Below are 18,399 nucleotides of genomic sequence, written 5' to 3'. Positions count from 1 at the left end.
AGCCAAGACACAAGATAAAAGAGATTAAAAAGAGGAAAAATGATCCTTCATTCCAAAAAATTTGTGGTGTGCTTCAAAAGTTTACAAACTCATCCCCTATAAAATTTGGTTGCAAAACTAGAAGCTAATCTTCTAGTTTATTTAATCTCAACTAATACGAGATAACAAGGAAATTTGTTTCAAACTAGAATAGGCACCTCGCAAAGTGTATGAACTTTTTTATTTAGATACAAAATAACAAAGCAAAAGAGGGATTTTGAAACAATTGGTGACTTTATTGAAGAAATATGCAATAAGATGAAGGAACAGAGAGCTGTTTTAATGTCAAAGGGATTATCCTTCAGCTTCGTGTATTTTCTCCCTTACGATGAAAAAGGGAAGAAGGGAAAATAGATTGAAATGAAGAAGAAGAGGAACAACCCAAGCTAAACATGTTGCATAAACTAGATACAACTTCTAGTGGAAGCAAGACCAATAAACATGTCGGTCACGATGCTTGTCGCGGTGATAGATTCTATATTGGCAAATCAACAATATCTAATTAAAATGTTGACTTCCATGCAAAGAAATGGCTAATGCTACATAGATGTAAGAAGAAAGGAGTGAATAGAAGATGCTCCTATAACTCAGTGGGAGTTGAGACAAATTTGGAAATGGAACCTCCTTATGTTCATCAGATAGCTTCATGATTATACCCAAAAGGATATATACTACCAAATTTTCAATTATTTGATGGATTGAAAAGCATTAGAGAACATTTCATGACATTCCAAGACAACTCTGCTATATTTAAAAATGACAAAGATTTGCAATTGAGAGAGTTCTCTAAGTCATTAATTGAAAATTGTTCACCTAGTAGGCTAAGTTAAAACTAAGGTTGCTCACGACTTAAAAAGGAATAGCATGATAGTTTGACGAAAAGTTCTTAGAAGAAGAAGAAGCAAGTCACATAATAGATCTCATGTGAGTAAAACAATAAAGTAATAAAGATATCCCCACCTTAATCAACATAGTACCATGATAAGGTCATGCAATGTAGAGAAACAATTTCAGAAGTAAACCTAGTCTATGGATACATAAAGAACCTAGAACATGAATCTCAAATCTTCTTATCTTTTAGTGGGATTGTTATGTTTGCTAAACTAATGAAGAAGGCAATAGACATAGAAAAAAGTGATAAAAAAATAAGAAACAAAGGTAAGGAAGTAAAAGCTGATTCCAAATGTATGTGTCTTGAATAATCACAACTAGATGAAAAGCGAGATGCCCACGGTGGTGAAGCAGGATCATCTAGTGACACTTTAATTGCGAAAAAAAAGAGAAAATTATTACTATTATGACATTGTATTTGTAAACTTTTTATATTGTTTCCATGCTTAAGTTCATTTACTAATTTAGCACATTTTCATTTTTAGTTGTTTCCTTGATTAATTACTTGTTTATTAAAAGTTGTTTTATATGATGATTGACTTTTTGGTGAAAGATTATTAGCAAGTATATACCTTAAAGTCTAAGTGGTCGATATCCACAAAGACCAAAGGGTAATACTCCCAAAAACACGCTTAATACCTTTCTCCTTTCACATAAGTAAAATTCGCTCAACGTACTTAAAAGGCAATGTTTGATTCTTCTAAGTTAGGTACACAAGCGCACTTGGGAAGCACAAGGTTAGTTGCTCATATAAGTAAAAAATTTTCAAAGGGCTTTAAAGTTGTTATTTATATCACTAGAGATTTTTTTTTTTTTTGTTTAATGGTAAAAAAAAATTATCACATGTTCGCAGGCAGGTGTTCCCGTCAAAAAGTAATGAAGAGTTTTAAAATTAAGTTTTCAAGTTATCATTCCACATAAATTATTTTCAAGTATAAAAAATACCTTGATTCAATTGTTTAAACAGAAAGGGTGCGTAATGAATTAGAAATAAAAAGTTTAAATCCAAAAAGTAATTTAAAAGGAAAGGAAGTAATTTTTTATAGTAATTGGATAAAAATAGCTTAGGGCATATAGTTTCACCTATTACACCTTTCCATATTTTTTTTTAGTTTAATCTCAATGTTAATTTCTTTAGTGTTTACCAGCCACTCATACTTAATCTATTAACGCCCAATAATATGCAATGTTAATATTTTTTTCTAGGTGATTACCCCTAATGATCATACAAGATAAAAGGTAGGGAAAACATAAAGAACATATGTGTTTGTTAATTTAATAACGATTGGAAGAGAAGAGTTAAGTTTGATCTGCGTAACCTTTTATCCTATAGTTTTATTAATTACATATGCTACGAATACTTACAATGCAATTAACTATGATATGCTAAAGGTAATCAATTCTTAATCTGAACAATTCAATTCTATAGGATAAAAATCAAACACACAAATAAAATAATATTATTAAATATAAAAATAACATAAAGTATGCAATAGAATCCACTGTAGTCCTAACTATAGATTTAACTATCTGTAACAAAATAAACAACAAAAAAACTAATATTTATGAATATTTCTTCATTTAAATTACACACAATTACTTTAAATTAATGCTTTTTTTATTATTATTTTATAAGTTAATATTGATATTAAAGTTTTATTAACTTCAGCTCTTAAAGCTGACTTTAAATATCTTCAAATTAAAAATTTTTATAAAATAAATACACAATTATAAAAAATATAATAAATTTTTTTAATAAAATTTTACTATTATTAACCGTTTAAAACAAAAATTAACAAAACTCTTGATATTACATAATAACAGTTATATTTTATTAATTTATTAAATTAATCCATAACAAGATACCATTTTAATTAAGAAATAAATTTTGACTATGTATTGGTGTCATGAGTCGATATAGATAGATGTCACCTTTTTAGACCAAATCTTTGTTTGATGAGTTGCCTGGATTCTTGGGAGCACCATAGTACCCGTGGGGGTGCACTCCATGTGGATCGCCAACAATTAACAACTCAGAATCAAACACTACCATTTTGTATTAATTGCGAATATCATAATTAAATGCACACATGAATATGTTCCTTCAGAGTGTCGGTACCTCAACAGTGCTCTTCTTTCAAGGGAATCTCTTTTTCATTTTGTTCTTTTCTCCGGAGAATCATAAATCAAACACTATTTTGGCCTTAAAATGGAATCAAGGGACACATTTCTAATCAAACAGGCCTTCTACGATCGTATTCAATTTTCATAACCAGGTTAAAGTGTTAAATTTATATATTTATAATTTTTAATTATTTTTTTATAAATGTAAGATTTATTAATTTAACTATTCAATTATTTTATATTATATTTATAATTATGTATATGAAATTTTATACAATTTAAATATTTATAAGTATATTATTTAAAATTAATATTTACTCATATTTTAAAAAATAATAATCGTAAAACGAGGTAATACTACAAAATACTTATTAATCTTATCTTTATATAAAAGTAATCTAATTGATAAGCACCTCCAAATCACGTATAAGTTGTCAAGTTTGGTCCCAAATAAGCCTCATGACTTGAAAACATATATATATATATATATATATATATATCTTATTTTCACTAAGATTGAGGTAGCTCCGAATGAAATATGTTCGAGGCCAGACCCAGCCAATTCTTACCATTATTTGATTGTATGGTAAATTGTAAGTATTGTAATTTATTAATTATGTTAAAATTAATTTATTTAATTAAGATGTAATAATGATTTGTAGGTAAGTGCAAGTATATATAAATTTTAAACATTTAAATGTAAATAATAAAATAATTTATATTAAATTATATTTATATGTAGGTAATAATAAAAATAAATATTTTATATGTAACATTATTTATATGAATTTTATTAACTAAGATTTAATAAGAATTTGTATGTAAATATAAAAAATATTGAAACTAATGCATAGTTGTATTAATAATTATGTTGTTATAAATTTAATTTTTTTAATTCTCATATAATAATAATTTGTATGTAAATATAAAAAATATTTTAATCAAGTTGATATTTGTATTGATAATTATGTTAGAAATAAGAATTTTTTAATAAAGATGCAATAGAAATTTGTATATAAATATATAAAATATTTTAATTAAGTTGATTGAAATATTGTATATAAAGATTATATGTGGATAATTATAAAATGAAATCATGAATTTCACACAATTTATATTGTCAATTAACTTCATTTATACATGAACGGCTCTCTAAGTTGCAAGTGAATTCATTTGAAAGATGATCATAAGGTAAATTGTACTTGTATTTATGAAGGCTTGGATGGTTATTTTTCTTCCAGTGGCTCTTACTTTTATTGTGTAAATTCCATAAGAAATGTAATATGGTGGCAGATTGTCTCTTTCCAGTCTTTGGGGAGAGTGAATACAAGAGTGATGTAGAAAAAAATTATCAAAAAGTCAAATCGTGAGAAAATGTTTTTTCCTTTCACATTTCAAGTGAGATTATTTTTTATGCTTTTTAAGAAAATATATTTAAAATATGTGTATACAAATTTTATATAATATTAATTTTAAAATATTCAAATAACGAAATCATTTCACGTCTTTCTGAAAAGCCATGTCATTCTAAATTGCAGCAGTAAACCTTACCTTTTCCGAAAGAAAAATTTAAACTCAACCCAACATTCCAATCATAACAATTATACATTATGCTATATTTACGTAGGTGAGTCTTATGTTCTCCTTTTTATTAATTAACATATTTTTTAAAAAACTTCTAAATATTGTATATCGTTCATTAATATTTGATGGTTAAAAGTAAAAGATAAAAAATAAATAATACAAGTTAAATTTATAAAAAAATAAATTGGTAACTTCGTATATGTGTTTGTATTTCTCCTTTGTCGTCTTCATACTTTGTTTTCTTTTTTTATTTTCATCTCATTCATACAACATAAATTTATTCACTCTCTGCTTTCGTTCATACATCATAAATTTGCCCATTCAATAATTTACTATTATTCTTTGTCTTTGTTGTCGTCTTCATCAAAATATTTAGGTTGTGACTTTTTCTGTCACTAGCTATAAGTTTTTGTCTACTAAATACTCTTCTTATTCATTACATCACAATTATTTTTTGTCATTATACACAATATTATATATATATATATATATATATATATATATAATTTTTGCAAATATTAATTTTACACTTTTACCCTTTATGTGTTGGATATGATATCCGTATTGTAACATGTGCTCACTTTTTCAGCAATAAACCTTGGCCATTGATTTACTATGAAATAAATAAATGATTTCTAATCATTCAACTTTTGCCTATGAAAAAGCTTAACTTTCTAATAAGGCTTACTTCTCAAAATAAATAGGAGAATTCGTAGATTCATCCTGTTTTAACTTATAACCTTTAAATTTCTTGAAAATATTATTTGGATCTCAATTAAATAATTATAAAATAGGTAGAGAGAAGAAAAATTAGAAAAAAAAATATCATTAATTTGTACAAATAGTAAATAAAATGTATATAAAATAAATAAATATTTAATTTATTATATTTGAATATTTTATTTACTTTTTATTTAGATTTTTCGTGCATTCTTTGTTTATTGATTTATAAAAATTCATAATATGTCACATTTTCGTTATATTATTTTTAAATTATTAAATAGAATTTTGTAGTAAAAAACTGAATATGAACATTTGAAACTAAAACCACACATAAAATAAAGTATAATAATTAAAAGTAGACATAAACATTTTTCTTTTTATCAAATCAGAGAAAAAAATGAAAAAAAATGATGGAAGAATACATTAGTATTAACTTTATAGACAAGTGGCCCGTGTGATAGGTGTGTGACACTCATCAATTGTGACTGAGTCCAGCATGCAAATAAACAAACAAAGGTAGTCCCTATATAGTACGTTCCTTTATTTGGCAAATCTGTAATGGATTCAAAAGGTGCCATCGACAACCCGTGTCTTCGAATTCCATAAAATGGTAAAAGGTGAAGGAACCATCCATGATCCATAAACTACTGAGACAAAGCATTTTCTTGCTTTTATAGCTTTGTCTTCTTAGCCAGCTGGTTCATTTCTTGAGTCAACATTGATTAGGGTTACGTACAATCCGCTATTCCATCATCTCTCTTCTGCTGCTCCCTCTTTTGCTTCCTTTTTTCAAGACCATATTCAATGTGATTAGATAACCATTGATCCTTTTATTTTCAACTTCTAAGAAACAACAAAGCAGCTACCCTCCTTTATTTCTTGCAATTAGATCACTATATCTTGATTTGAGTTGATAATCATTTCCTTCATCAATCTCCAAAATCATTTTAGGAAAAAGGATCGTACTTCGGTACGAAAAGTTGCTGATTTCATTTAGCAATTAGTGTGTATGGTAATACTAATAGAGATAAGTTAAATGAAAGCTGAAAAAATGGTTAATTGAATTAAAAGTGTTTAATAAAATTAGTTGTTGAATTGACTTAATAATTATAAAATAATAGATAAATACATCATAAACTTTTAGTCTAAAATTTAAAATTTGGTCTTTATGAAATGTTTTTGTTAAATAGAGTGAGATAGTATGAATTTGTTTATATTATTATTTTGATAATTTTATACTATTAAAAAATTAATAATTTTTTTATATTTTGACAAGATTTGATGACAAAAGTAGTTTTTTGAAGGTGAAAAAGGTAAAGGTATTAGAGTTTTATAAATTAAAGGAGTAAATGAATAAATTATTAAAAAATAGAATAAATTTAATTATGTTTTTAAAGAGATTAATCAATATGCTAATTAATTGGCTAGTTAAAATAAGTTTTAAAATTAAGTTACTTCTTTATTATTTTGACAAGGCTCTCTCTTCTCTAAATCCGTTATTAAAATTATATGCTATTAGAATTTTATAGACTGGTTTTGTGCTTTGGACTCTTAAGTCCGTTTTTAAGTAAAAAAAAAAAGAATAAAGAAATAATAAAAAGAGTTAAATTGTATTTTCAAATATTTTGAAGTTGACAAAACGTTTAAGCAAGTTTTATATAAATAAATTAAAGGCATAGAGAAACTTAAGACGCTATTAACAATTTAATTGACTGTTAAAGAAAGATGTTTTTAAAAGATCAGAATAAGAGAATGAGTATTTAAGTATTAACAAATTATTTTGGTTGACGAATTTTTTTAATTTTTTTTAAATTAATGGAAGATTTTAATTGGGGGCATAGGGTAGAGGAAATGGGATAAGGAAATAGGAATTTTATTTGAGTTTATTTAAGAGAACCCTCACGGTACTTTAACAATACTCTAAATTTAGAAATTTAACATATCATATTAATACATTTTTATTTTTTTATTTTTTAAATTTAAAAAATTGTTTCTTTAATTCAATCCTTTTAATATAATTAAATATTTATTTGAAAATTTATTAGATTTAGAAATATTAGTATAATATTTAGAAAAGATATTTTAAATTAAAAATCTCGTTAACTGTGCCTTTAGGAAATTAGTCAAAGAATTAAAAATGATAAGTTTTTATTAAAAATTAAGTTATATTACATTGAAAATCATGACAAAAAATGTATTTATGATATTTTTTATAAAAAAATTTATTTAGAGTTTGTTAACCAGTATCCTTAGCATTTACCTTAATTTAATAATATTTGTATAATATATACAAAATTGACATGATAAGTTCATTCAAAGACGATTATTATTTATTAATGCGTATTATATTTTATTTACTTTCAATAACATACATGAGAATTTGTTCTAACAATGTTGAAGAACAGAGAAGGAAAAGGACACAGAAGCCTATAAACTCAATCATACAAGGAAACCACAAGTTTCAGACAATAAGGCTCAGTCTGGATATATATGTTCAAACATTAATGGCCATTTGATATTGAATGATCGATAACCACAATGTATCATACTCTTAATTATGAATCAAATGTTATTAAAAACTATATAAAAAAAACGTAATTTTACTTTTTTGTACTCTTAATTTAATAATTTTCTCTTTACTTTTATAAAATTTTAATAAATTTTAGTTAATAAAAGTGTATTACATATATTATTCAGTTGTTGCTTTTAGCTTTGATTACTTTTCTAGGATTCCCTCTTTTGCAGCCATAAATATCTACTACCACAACAAAATATTATAACACTGTTAATAATGAAAAGGATTAAAAGATAACAAAATATCCATATAAAAAATAAAATTTAAGTTTTTAAGTATAAAAGTTAATATAAATGTGTTAAATATAACAACTAAATGTGTATTTTAACTGATTATAATTTTAAAAGAATATAAAATATCAAACTTAATTGAGAAATTTTTTTATTATAACTTAATTTTATCTTCCTAATTTTTTTACTAATAAAATATTTTATTTAATTTTATATTATTAACCATCAATTTATATTTCATAATATCACTCTGTATAGGATATGGGTCAAACCGTCTATATAACATTTTCTTTTGTAGTCTGGATCTAATGGGCTAGAATCAAGCATTGGGCCGAAGCAAATTAAGAATGCAACCCTGGCCCAGTTATTATATAGCCAGATAACACTTACTACTTTGGAGTTTGGACCCTCCAAAAAATACAAGAACTTGGTGCTTTGGAAATAGATTTTTGTAGGATCTTAGCGGGTAATTAACTAATTTTCCCTGGGAATTCAATTCTATGGATGAGTAAGTTGGTACTTCTTTTCAAGGGTCATTAATGTCATGATTAATTAGCTACGACAATTAAATTTAAATATGTGGATATTATATAGCTATAACCTGAGTTTGACGATTTATTTTTAACTGAATTTGGGTTTGAGTTCTTTTTTTTTTAATTTGTAAAAGTTGAGATGTATATGTTAGAAAATAATTTATAAAAAAAGTGGATTATGATTTTTATAATTTTCTTACAATTTATTTTAATAACTTTTTTTAGTATAATTTATTAAAAAATGACATTTTAAACTTATTTTAATAAATTTTATAACAAAATGTATAGTATACTTTTTATAAAAACTATTAAATAAATATTTAATTAAATGATGTATCCAAATGAAACTCCCTAACTCTAATTGAAATGATCAATTCAATGGAGATGTTAGACGTTTTGCTACTTTTAAGGTCATATCTTCTTTTGTATGTGTGTTTTTAGAGCGTAGTCTCAAATTATTGATGCAGTGAAATACAAGGAAAAAAATATCAGACTTATTACATTATAAAATTTGTAAAACATGTCATATTCAACTGTGTATTTATCATTTTCTTATTTAAAAATGTGATTATCATATAATACCTCAGAATTTTTATGTTGATATCCATATTTTAAAAGAAAATATACTTATATATAATTTAACTTATTTTAGGAAAAATGATTACTTATTTTTTTCAACTAATTAAAAAAATTGAGGAAAAAATGTGATTCAAAAAATAATTCGTTTCCAAAATTGTTCTAAAATCATAACTAATGTCAAGAAATTTTAATGTTTACTATTATTTTTAATGTTGAAATAACAATTCATATGTTTATGATCTAGATTAAAGATATGTTAGGCACAAAGTATATATTTTACGAAAAGAAACAATTTTAAAAAATTGCACTAGTTGGTTCAGATTATTTCCAGTGAAGGATACCTGTAGTCTAGATTAAAAAAAATGAGCTAATTTAAATTAGATATTCAAATTTATAAGCTATCCAATTCTCACTTCAACTTTGGTTGGACAATGTTAATGTGTAGTTTGTATTTGATCGATAAGCACAGGAGAAATTTATGCTTCTTGCGTAAAGTTATTTTTGTGAGTTAAAAAAAATGCATGTGTACTTGTAAATAAGAACAAACATTTTTGAAAGCCTAACAATGATCAAAAGTAAGTTACGATAGTTTGATGATGAGTTAAATAGAGGAGTGGAGAGAAAATTCATTATTGCAGTGTGTGCACATACTAATCATTTTTTGATTTGGATATCCTCTCTAATTTTTGTAATACAACAGGAATATTAGAAGATTATTTTCTGACTTTTTCTTTTCAAAAAGGGGTACTTTTTACATTAATTTTGATGCATAAATTTTATTTATCAAATTTTTTAGTATAATGATAATAATAAGTGAATCTTGCTCTAAATTTATTATTCATGTGTTCTAATTTTCATTCTTCTTAACAAAATTATGAATAAACTTCCAGTCACATCCTTAAAAGTATTCAAAATTTTTGGAGTATTTTTGAGTCCTATTTCCACATAGACAAGGGGTCAAAGTTAGGTTAGTTGGCTAAATAATATTTGTCATTGAACCATCCTTTTATGAATGTTACCACTGTTAACTCCTTCTCTGGGTGTAGTGTGTGGCTCTCATATCTTTCTAATTGTTTTGATCAAAGACAACTTTTGCCATAAAGATCCGTTTACTGTTGTGATTTCATATCAACAGTGCTCCAGTTATGATAAAAGATAAGAATAACAAAATCATATTTTATTCTATTCTCTTTACTTACTTACTTACCAAATAGTAAAATAAAAAAAATTATTTGATTCTATCATAAAATATTTAAAAAGATTATAATATTTGTACTTCATTTTACAATAACTCATTTTGTTTTTTTCTGTATTATTTTGTTTGGCTCACTATTAAATATTCAAATTAAAGCTTGCATGGTTTGTTTGCTCAAGTTAAGGGAAATTTTGAGAAATGTCATGTTGAGCTAAATCTAGGCCATGTTTCATGGAACAATTAAATTTAACATGGTTTACTTCTTGTCCTTGTGTGAAGCAAACAAAAATATCAACCTTCATTCAACTAATCTTTTTCTCTTTTTTAAATAACTAAAGCTTCTCATGCTCTAAACTTGCTCCTCCAAAGTATTTTGGCTTTTCAACAGAGTACGTCACTAACTCAGCTTCTTCCTTTTTATTATTGCTTTTACCTTCTGGATTTATGCATGACTCACCTGATCCAAGCATCTAAATGTGAGACACTTAAAATTAGGGAGATCAAAGTTGTATGTTAGTTAAAAGTATAAGGACTAAATGTGTAATTAAGCTAAATAAAAATAAGATTGTAATTTGGTGTGGGGTTGATGGGGGGAAATAAAGGATGTACCATATGATTGTCTCTAAGCCAGCATTTCAACTAGAGATTATATCTACACACCATGATTGGGTGCACCATGATTGGGTTTGACTGCTTTTTCTTCTGTGAGGAACTATCACCTTTGACTCCTTCACTTGCCTTTTCTTGTGACTCTGTTCCAACTCATGTGGAATCCCTACTGATGAAATTTTGTACCATGACATTGAATTGATAGAGGCTATTTTCTCTTAAATTGTTTTCTTTTACCTAGCTCTCAAAGGATGCATGGTTGTAACATTGTCAGTATCATAATTAGTTGGAAGCAATGCGAAATAAGGTAAAAATGACGGTGCCAAAATTCTGCTTCACTAAATATGGCATTAATAATTCTCTCAAACCCTCAAATTCCAAGATTTAACGTATAATAAAAAGCATGGGTTACGCATATTGTTGAATGTTCGCTTTGTACCATGCCATATATTTAAGGCAAGATGCCCGCTCAACGCGGCGATGATATCTATATTTGCATGAAATCAAGACCAATCTTGAAAACCAACCTAAACAAAGATCTTCAAGTGGATATAACAGTAAATGGAGTTCAATTATTAAATAATAGAATGTATACATAAAAAATTTGGCAGCAATGATGGCAAGTCAAAGTGCCCAAAATGCTTTCAATTCAAGCCATCAACTCATTCACTAGTAATTAATTTAGATTGAGCTTGTCCCTCCTTCAGTGCACCAAGAACTAACTAAGTTAGCTAATCTACAGAAATATCAGCGCAATTATAATTAGATCTCTTAAATATGATGATTAATAAGATTTGATTCTTATCACAAGTAAAGAAAATATTTTAATAATACAAGAAATTGAGTCTTGTAAGTAATACTTTCAAAATTTCACAAAAAATACATTGACATATATTAAATATTACGAAAAGAGGTGCATTTGCATAAATAATATTTTTTTAACAAAATGTTTTTACTTTTAATTCTTTAACCATTATCTTTAAGATACTAGTTAACATTTATAAAATAAAATAAGGCCTACCTTAGTATCTTCTATGTACCAAAAAAGTGAATTTCTTTTTTTCTATCAACTAAGAGATACTTTTGATTCATAAAATAAAATAAAATAAACTAATCCATAAAGCTCTAAATAACAAGGATGGAGGATATTCCATAAAGCATTTTACCCCATTTACATTTTTTTGTCTCTATGAAGAGGGAGAGTAAATTTGACTCAGTTCAATGTTTGTTGGACCAGACATCCGTATGCCAAAACGAGGAATGTGGAGGGACAGGTGAACCTTAAAGTGTTTGTCTAGGTCACAAGATTCAAACTACGAATGATTAAAAACTCACTAATATATATGCCATGATATAACCAACTTTGCTGATTCAAAAGTAAAACAAAATAATGAGACTAAACAACTTTATTGTTTGATGATTGTGGGGAGCAAAATCAATCCCAAAACAGATGAACAATCATGAAGTTTCACTGATAAAGATGGGACACCAAATTGCGCAAACCCCAACATATTATTCTGAAGCCAGTTCATGGCGGAGGCTTAAACAAAGCATACACTATTAATCGGAATCACCAAAACAACCCAAGTTTTAAATTTGCTAGGTATAGACATTTTATATTATGAGTCTTTCAAACTTAACCTTTGTTAACTACTTTGAGGTTTAGTTTAAACATTTAAAAGTGATAATGTTGTATTAAAAATAAATATTTATTATATTTTTATATTTTTAATATAATAAAAATTCTTATTTTTAATAAAAATATATCACTTTTAAATATTTAAATTCAGCGAGGGTAATAAATTCGAAATTAATTTTAATATAATGAACAGAGTTGAATTGAACTTTAACCGTTTGGTCAAATATAGAGTCTTCAATACAATCTCAATAACTATTTTATTAATCAAGAAATAAACTTCCCAGAGAAAACAGGTGTGTCTAACTGTTATGCTTAATTGCATAAAGAAACAAAGAAAATAAAGCTGATAAGAAGAGTATATAGCAGCAGTTAGGGAAACAATTTAGATAAGGTTATGATTATTGTGGATAAGAACTACAGCTGTGACAGGAATCAAGAAGTGGCTAATTATTGAGCTCAACTGAACCCAATAACATCTGGAGATAACAAAGTTGCCAAAGATGACTAGAAAACAATGTTTAACTAATGTTACTCAATCTTAAGCATCAACAAAGGGTCAAAAACCAAAGAAGAATACCCTCAATAAGGGAAATTTGAGTTTAAAAAGGAAGAAATTGAAATGCTAAAAAAGAAATTATATAAAGTTCTCACTAATCAAGTGGATATAATTACATGCTTTGCACATTTGTCTACCGATCAGGATTATCTATCATATATGAATTCGGTGATTTTAATGACACTATCGTTTTCATGTTAGGGTTTCATCAGCTTCGAAGATTCTGTTTAGAATAACCAATTTCTTTAACTAAAGCAGCACAGCTACATGAATTAAAACTTCACTTGCTTTCTTTCATGCTTTGACACAAATAAGGAAGGAAAAAAAATATTATTTTTTATTTTCGTAGTCTTTTCACTTTTAATTACAAAGGTATTACCTTATTTTCATTCAATATTTTTAAATATTTGAAAAAAAAAACACTGAAAATAACTTTTTTCCTATTTTCTTTATTTTCTGTATAAATATTTGAAAATAGAATAAAAATCACGTGATGATTTTATAATTAAAAGTGAAAAAAATAAAAATAAAAATAAAAAGTAGTTTTTAAATATAACAGCCCCCAAACTTATACTCTTCTATTTCATAAAGTAGAAAGTGTCCTTTTCTAATCTTTGTGTGAATATTGTACATAATGAATTTTGTGTCTAGCTATTAATTAATGTGTAACTGGGATAAATTGATATGCTAAGCTTGGAATTTATGAGTAAGAATCTCTAAATTTCTAAAAATATTCTGGCAATTGCTGCATTAGTGAAGAGAAGGAAAATGTGAAGGGAAAAGTTGGAGCCAGATAGGTGGCATTTCCTAAGAGAAAAATATAAAAGGGTAGAAAAAATAGCTACAAAGGTGAATCTTGTAAGCCTTTTAAGATGGAAATGGGCCCTTGAATAAATCATTAGAACAAACACTCAATCTCATTCAGTGTCTATTCACTTTAAAGCGGCAATCCCAAACAAAAGGCCAATAATTTACAAAGGGGATTTTAAATTTTGGAATTTTTCCAAAATGTCATACTACACTTCAACAACAATCATATCTTATTTGCAGCAAGTCAAAACTTTGTTCTTTCACGTACATACCTTTAGAAAATTGGAAATCCTATGTGGCTATGTGTGTTATGCATCTCATAGGATCTCAACAGAGCTTGATTTTGTTTTCTACACGCATCAACTAAAAACACCAACATGAAGAATGTGTCAGCTTAATGGGGTTAGTTTTGTACAACATACAGTTTATGATCGTGGATCACAAAGAATATATCATAATTTTGCACTATATTTATGCGCCCTGATCCTTTAGGAAAACCCACAATTTCATAAAACAAACTTTATGCTAGTGTGAGCTTTTCTTGTTTTGTTAGAACAGAAAAAGGAAGGACCTTCTTGTTATGGACCTGATCAATTAACCTATTTCTACTACAAATAATAGAAGAAAATGGTACCGAATATTGATTGTTGAATAACGTAAGACAGATAACTCCTTTCATTAAAAAGTCACAAATCTCCTGTGTGAGTTATCTGTAATTAGCTAGTGACTTAGAAACATGCAAAACTTGTTGCCAATGAAGAACTTTGAGGTTATTATGACTATTTTTCAACTTATATTATCAGCGCTATGTCAATTGCACGTAACTATCTCTTGCATGAATACCACTCCTTTCTTTTTCTTTTTTTTCATCAAATCAATGGATTACATCTCCTTAGGTAATTGTAATTTTAACAACTTTTGTATTAAGTCTGCATTTTTATTCTTGAAAAGTTTGGTTAACATCAGTTTGATCTTTGAAAAAGTAGGTGATATAATTCAATTCCTCATAAAATATGACAGAATAATATTTTTTTTGTCCACAAACTATGATATTGAGGGACTTATAAAATTTTCATTATTAAGAGCTAAATTGATGTTAACTTTTATATATTATTTAAGGACGACTAAGTTTTTCTTTTAAGCAAAAAACTTCAGTATATTGAACACTATGGACCGAAAACAAAACCATAAATGAATAAAACGACACATTACATAAGAAAACAAAATATGTAACTTAAGTAAGAATTGTTTAAGGATTAAGTAACATCTTACTCTTTTGCAATTTGGTAACTCCAAACACGTTTACTTGCGGGAGCATTTTCCCCCCCTTAATGAATGAGTTCAGATGTTCTGTTGTAAGATATAAAGAATTTGGTACAATTAATAAATAATTTATCACACTGAGTGGCATAATATATATATTTCACCAAGTTGAATTAAACTTTATTGCCGTTTTATTTTACTGCACGAAATATTTCACGATTTTGTCACAGAAAGGCAGATTAATGTGAAAGGGTGCATGTTGTGTATGTAACTCTAGGTAATGGATAAGGTTGTCTACTAGGTTTAAACTTATCTCATGAGATAAATAACTCTATTTTAGGTAGATAATGATATCTTATTTATAAAAAAAGAATTAATAAATTTTTAATAAAATATTTTAATTTTATTAGTCTACTTCAGATTATGTTATTTATCCTATCAGATAACTTAGACAAACCCTTATTTATTACATTAAAATGGCACACTTTAGTATGGGATTCTAACACAGGAAACCCGCGGTGGCATTAGAAACTGATGCAAACAAATGTGAAATTGGAAACTAATCTGATCTAAATTCAATTTTCCATGGATTAACAGTAATTTGATTTTTATATACAATATATTTCAGTAATTGTTTTGGGAAATTTTTTTTCATAGGGGGTGTCGCATGCAAGAAATTAATTAATAAAAAAATATTATACATTGTGTTTAAAATATCATAAAAATTACAATTAAATTGATTTTTTTATTAATAAAAGTTGAATGGAGATTAATTTGAGAAGGGGACAAATAATGAACGATACTTTAAAAATTTAGAATGTTAACCATTTTACACGTAACATGTTTGATTTCACGATACCATATAAGTAAATTTACGTTTATTATAATAATATTATTTATAATTATGTTTACAAACTTTTCCATAATCATATATATCTTTTGATTTATTACTAAGCCAGTGAAATTTTATTATGTAACATTAACTACTATTTTAAAAGTAATTAGCATTTATTTTAATCAAATTCAAAAGTTTATTTCCCGAAATGCTTGTGTCAGCATAAAATTCTACGCATCTTTGAAATAGAGGGTTCAAGCCAGTTTCCTAAAAAGACGTGCCCTTTGACAAACCTTCCCTTACATTTCTGACCTAATTCTACAAAGGGCAAATGGAACCGGTCATGACCATGCAAGGCAAAACACAGGTAATTTCAAAGATTACAACGTGATTGCTGGCAGTACACAACATTGTCTAATAGGAAATAACTTTAAAATATAATTTAGAAGTTTATACAAATCCATTTTCTCATTTAAAATATGTCTAATCTTCTTCTTTTCTTTTTAAAAAATTAACCCTCAAATAGAAATTAAAAATGTCAAAAAACTTAAAAATAATGGGTTAAATTATACAAGACTGTGAATCACCACCAATGCGTTTGTCTATGCCTAAACATCATGGGTGTGACATTGGCATCGTTTTAAAATCACACGCTGTAGACTCTGTACCCGTAATTTACGTGTAATTTTTTTTTTTTAATAAAAGGTGCACATTTGTTATTATAAATCTAATTGTGATTAATAAACAATAATAAAAGTAATTCAAAAACTAAGCTTACGTTTTATCATTTAATTAAACATAACACAACAACGACTATGACTCTTAATTAAATTTTGGCTGTTGTCTCAATTGCAGTTACGTTATAATTGTTTAATCTTTAAAACTGAATTTAAGTATTTAAAAATAGTATTTTTATTAAAATATAAATATTTATCACACTTTTATAACTTTAATACAATAAATGTTTTTTTAATAAAATTTTAATACTTTTAGTGTTTAATCTCAATACTAAAAATTGAGGCTCAATTTTTTTATATTGTGAAAAATTATAGATAAATGCAACTGCAATAATGATTGTAATGCCATTGCAGAGATCATAAAAACCTTGATGTTACGGCTGAATTACGATTCTAGACTGCAATATAATTGTCTATGCATCAACTAAAGAGCCTAGGAAGGAATGACAGAGCAAAGCTCAATAGACCCATAATCAAGAAGCTCCTCAATCATTTGCTCTATATGATCATCTTCTAAAGGCTTGAATTGTGGAGGACCATTTTCCACAGCTTTAACATTTTTAACAACCCTGTTATTTCCCTCTGATTCTTGATCCTGCTCTGGGGGTCTCTTACTTTTCACACTAAAGTTGTTTGTTGTGGTTGTGGAGAAGGAATTTGGTATTGAATTTGTTCTCTGAGCCTCTGTTGCTAAAGATTGCCTGGTCATTTGCAAAGAAGCCATGTAGCACCTGTGAAGTTTAGCAGTCAAAGTTGCTGAGAGAAGCTTTGAATTAGAAGAATGAGACATATTTGGGTTGAATGGAAAGTTTGTCCTTGCCCTGGCACCACACATTAGCCTAGCTGCTTCATCATAGGCTCTAGCAGCATCCTCAGCTGTTTCAAAAGTACCAAGCCATATCCTTGTCTTCCTACACAACCAAACCAAGCTTAATTTAGTTTGTCAGAAAACTTCTGGACCAATTTTATTCAATATTTTGTTATTAAAAATATTACATTATTATAATTTTTAACAAATACCTTAAAAAACATTGGTTAACAAGACTTGTAAAGAGAGGAGATTATTTTTCTAAAATTAAGCATTACAAAGATGCACTAACATTAACATTTGTGAAAGTGATTGTGGTTAATTTGTGAGAAGTTGCATGGGAGTGGAAGCTAATAAGGTGGCACTTACAATATGGGGTGGCGAATTTCAGAGACCCAAGAGCCCCAATGCCTTTGTCGGACACCTCGAAATCGTTGCTGTGGTCTGGCCATGTTGGGGAAAGAAATGGGTTCTTTTCAGAAAGTGTGTTTTGTGAAAAATATATGTGAAGTTGAGTGACACCAACTTAAGGGGGAAGCAAGAAGAGATGGTGGGTTTTTGTAGTTGGGACTTGGGATTGTTCACAAACATGGCACTCTTTTTCAAAACAACAATCTGTCAACCAGTTAAGCATTTGGGTCCCACAGGGATTTTCCCAATTTGCAAATC

At 27.1% G+C, this 18,399-nt stretch overlaps 1 protein-coding gene across 1 annotated transcript; it reads right to left on the bottom strand.

The window, feature by feature from the left end:
• Window positions 1-17,355: 17,355 nt before the first annotated feature.
• LOC113848123 (ethylene-responsive transcription factor ERF003-like) lies at window positions 17,356-18,185 on the bottom strand. The gene is made up of 2 exons (XM_027477512.1): window positions 18,100-18,185; window positions 17,356-17,833 (listed from the first exon to the last, which is right to left on the bottom strand). Exons 1-2 carry the CDS (start codon window positions 18,180-18,182, stop codon window positions 17,356-17,358), a joined length of 561 nt encoding a protein of 186 aa, XP_027333313.1. The 5' UTR covers window positions 18,183-18,185.
• Window positions 18,186-18,399: the final 214 nt, after the last annotated feature.

The sequence above is a fragment of the Abrus precatorius genome, unplaced genomic scaffold, assembly GCF_003935025.1.
Source record: "Abrus precatorius isolate BTA unplaced genomic scaffold, Abrus_2018 Scaffold8, whole genome shotgun sequence".
Lineage (NCBI taxonomy): Eukaryota > Viridiplantae > Streptophyta > Magnoliopsida > Fabales > Fabaceae > Abrus > Abrus precatorius.
The sequence above is the reverse complement of the archived record's forward strand: the minus strand, read 5'-3'. Positions and strand labels throughout refer to the sequence as shown.